The 3,473-nt window shown below is 50.9% G+C and overlaps 1 protein-coding gene across 1 annotated transcript; it reads left to right on the top strand.

Moving 5' to 3' along the window:
- Positions 1 to 428: 428 nt before the first annotated feature.
- fzd8a (frizzled class receptor 8a) lies at positions 429 to 3,261 on the top strand. Its single transcript, XM_066682818.1, has one exon. It carries the CDS (start codon positions 950 to 952, stop codon positions 2,702 to 2,704), a length of 1,755 nt encoding a protein of 584 aa, XP_066538915.1. The 5' UTR covers positions 429 to 949; the 3' UTR covers positions 2,705 to 3,261.
- Positions 3,262 to 3,473: the final 212 nt, after the last annotated feature.

Genomic DNA, 3,473 nt, shown 5'->3' with positions numbered 1-3,473 from the left:
ACTACGTTAAGTGTGCATTAAAAACAGACTTTCAGAGTCTTCAAAAGAGTCTTTTCTGCGAAGTATCAATAAATGAATTCATTTTCATTTACAAACTCAACTAAATGTGTTTGCACAAGTGGTGTTCAAACTTCTGATTCAAATTTTCCACCTTAAATAATACAATATTATTCGAGCGAGCGTCTGCCGAATGGGAACCGGACTTCAGCTTGGTTTATTTTCTGATGAGAGAAATTGCATTAACGTGAAGCCCGTGCGGAAAGACGACAGCCTGCTGCTGCAACTGAACACCTTGTGGCGGCTGAGCTCCTCGGCTCCGCCTTGCCAACCACTGATTCGCCGGTCCCGCGCAAGGGGGCGGGGTCTGTGCGCCGTCCACATAAATAGGCAGAGCGTCCCGCTCGGTGCGCGTATTTGTTTGAGCGAGAGAGTGAGGCTATTGTCGGCTCACCGCATGCATGCAGACGGCGGATTTTCTCCTTTTCTTTCAGCTTCCGTGTGTCAGCTTCCACTTCTTTCACCGCGGCCGGAACCGGCGTTTAAAGCGGGAGCAGGAGGAGGCGAGGATCGGCGCTCGGTAATAAGGGAATGAGGGAATAAGGGGAAGTGGACGGCGCTCGGAGACGGCTGCATATCCTCAGCCATTTTGCCTACACGCCTAGGGGGCTGTGTTGTGTTTTTTTTTCTGTCCGTTTTTTCCCCCTCCTCCTCCCTCTCCCTCGCACCTCTCCTCCTCTCTAGCCAGAGCACTCGGGTTTGCAACTCCCTGAAGCGAAATGGGATCGCGTCGGAAGATCTAATGGGATGAAAGAAGTGAAAAGAGCCTACAACAGCAAGGAACACAAATAACAGTATCCCTGGACTGGTGGACTGTAGACTCCAGCAATCCTCTCTCTATTGTCACCGGAGGTGGGGAAAGAGAGAACAGAGTAGGATTTCTTGGCAGAGCATGGAGTGCTACCTGTTGGGGATTTACCTGTTCCTGTTCCTGGCGCTAGGTGCCCTGCAGCGCTCCAGCGGCACCACGGCCAAGGAGTTGACATGCCAGGAGATCGCAGTGCCCCTTTGCAAAGGTGTGGGCTACAACCACACGTACATGCCCAACCAGTTCAACCACGACACACAGGACGAGGCAGGCCTGGAGGTCCACCAGTTCTGGCCTCTGGTGGAGATCCAGTGCTCACCAGACCTGCGCTTCTTCCTCTGCAGCATGTACACTCCCATCTGCCTGGAGGACTATAAGAAGCCGTTGCCTCCATGCCGCAGCGTGTGTGAGCGGGCTCGGGCTGGCTGCGCGCCGCTCATGAGACAGTATGGCTTTCCCTGGCCCGACCGCATGCGCTGTGACACGCTCCCGCAGCAGGGGGACCCGGACACACTGTGCATGGACTATAACCGCACCGATGCCACCACAGCTTCACCTGCGCTGTCCAAGCCCACCGGACGCCCTGGCAAACCTCTCGTCCCCCCACATAGGACCAAGCACGGGAGGCCGGGTGTCCAGCCCAAACACAAGCCGCAAACACCTTGCGAACCAAGCTGTCAGTGCCGTGCACCCATGGTGCGGGTCAGCAGCGAGAGACACCCGCTGTACAACCGCGTAAAGACCGGCCAGATGCCCAACTGCGCCATGCCCTGTCACAACCCCTACTTCACCCAGGATGAGAGGACTTTCACAGCTTTCTGGATAGGACTGTGGTCTGTGCTGTGCTTTGTGTCCACTTTTGCCACAGTCGCCACTTTCCTTATTGACATGGAGAGGTTTAAGTATCCCGAGAGGCCCATTATTTTTCTCTCTGCCTGTTATATGTTTGTATCGATTGGCTACATCGTGAGGCTGATTGCTGGACACGAGAAGGTGGCTTGCAGCCGGGAGTATGATGTGGAACATGTGCACTATGAGACAACGGGTCCTGCCCTTTGCACCGTTGTCTTTCTCCTGATCTACTTCTTTGGCATGGCCAGCTCTATCTGGTGGGTGATCCTGTCCCTCACATGGTTCCTCGCAGCTGGCATGAAGTGGGGAAATGAGGCTATAGCCAGCTACTCGCAGTACTTTCACCTGGCTGCCTGGCTTATTCCGAGCATGAAGTCCATTGCCGTTTTGGCCCTCAGCTCTGTGGATGGGGACCCAGTGGCTGGGATCTGCTATGTGGGAAACCAGAACTTGGACAATCTTCGGGGCTTTGTGCTCGCCCCTTTAGTCATCTACTTGTTCATCGGCACCATGTTCCTCCTGGCGGGTTTTGTGTCCCTGTTCCGGATCCGCAGTGTCATCAAGCAAGGGGGCACCAAAACGGACAAGCTGGAGAAGCTGATGATCCGGATAGGCATTTTCACAGTGCTCTACACTGTCCCGGCAACCATCATCGTAGCGTGTTATTTCTACGAACAGCACAACAGGCAGAGTTGGGAAACAAGCCACAACTGCTCGTGCCTGATGGAGCATGAGCTTCGGAGGCCTGACTATGCCGTTTTCATGCTCAAGTACTTCATGTGCCTCTCTGTGGGCATCACGTCTGGTGTTTGGATTTGGTCAGGCAAGACGCTGGACTCTTGGCGGGCTCTGTGCACGCGCTGCTGCTGGGGCAGTAAAGGCACGAGCGGCTCCACTTACAGCGACGTGAGCACGGGGCTCACGTGGCGCTCAGGCACAGCCAGCTCTGTGTCCTGTCCAAAACAGATGCCCTTATCACAGGTCTGAAAGAAAGACAAAAACAATGGACTAGTGACTCTGACTGGAGGAGGTCAACCCTCTATTAACATACAAATGGACTGCTAATGGTTTCCATTAGGCAAGCAGCAAGAACGGCTGGTAGCAACAAGGTACCTGCCATTATTATTGTTATTATATTTCTTTCCATTCTATTGATATGGACATGCCATGCAATCAGTGACGCCTAGAGAGTATCTGAGCATCATGCTGTCTTAAGTGAAGCTTGGACATCTGCCCCCCTTCCTTCCTTTATCTAGCCTTTAAGGGAAGTTTCTGCTGCTTCACTTTTACGTAGCTCAAGAAAAGTTTTTGAAATGTCTGAACAATCAAAATATCAAAGATGGTCTCGAATAAGCCTTAAAAGTCTTAGTGCCCAAATATTTTACGGGTTGTTTTGCTGTTGTTTTTTTAAATTGTAAAATGTATTTATACTGTTGTTGTGTACAGATGTGTAAATTCTGTATAAAATAAGATTTATAAAATTATTGTAAATTTGTACATAATGTAGATGTCACTCGAAGACAAATATGACTTTTATTTTGACAATAAAACATTTGGAGAAATCTTACAACTCTGCCACTACTTTTGTAGGCTTGTAATGAGGGTTTTTCTTTTTTTTTTTTTTTTGAGGGAGGGTGTGTGTGTGTGTGGGGGGGGGTGACCCTATTGAAGGTGCTTGTTCTGGACTCCTTTGTGGGTGCCTTGTAAAGAGAAGCTTTTCTTAGCTCTTAGCTATCTGGGGCCGTAATTAGAGGCG

This window comes from Hoplias malabaricus, chromosome 10, assembly GCF_029633855.1.
Source record: "Hoplias malabaricus isolate fHopMal1 chromosome 10, fHopMal1.hap1, whole genome shotgun sequence".
Classification (NCBI taxonomy): Eukaryota; Metazoa; Chordata; class Actinopteri; order Characiformes; family Erythrinidae; genus Hoplias; species Hoplias malabaricus.
This window is presented reverse-complemented; position numbering and strand designations above follow the sequence as displayed.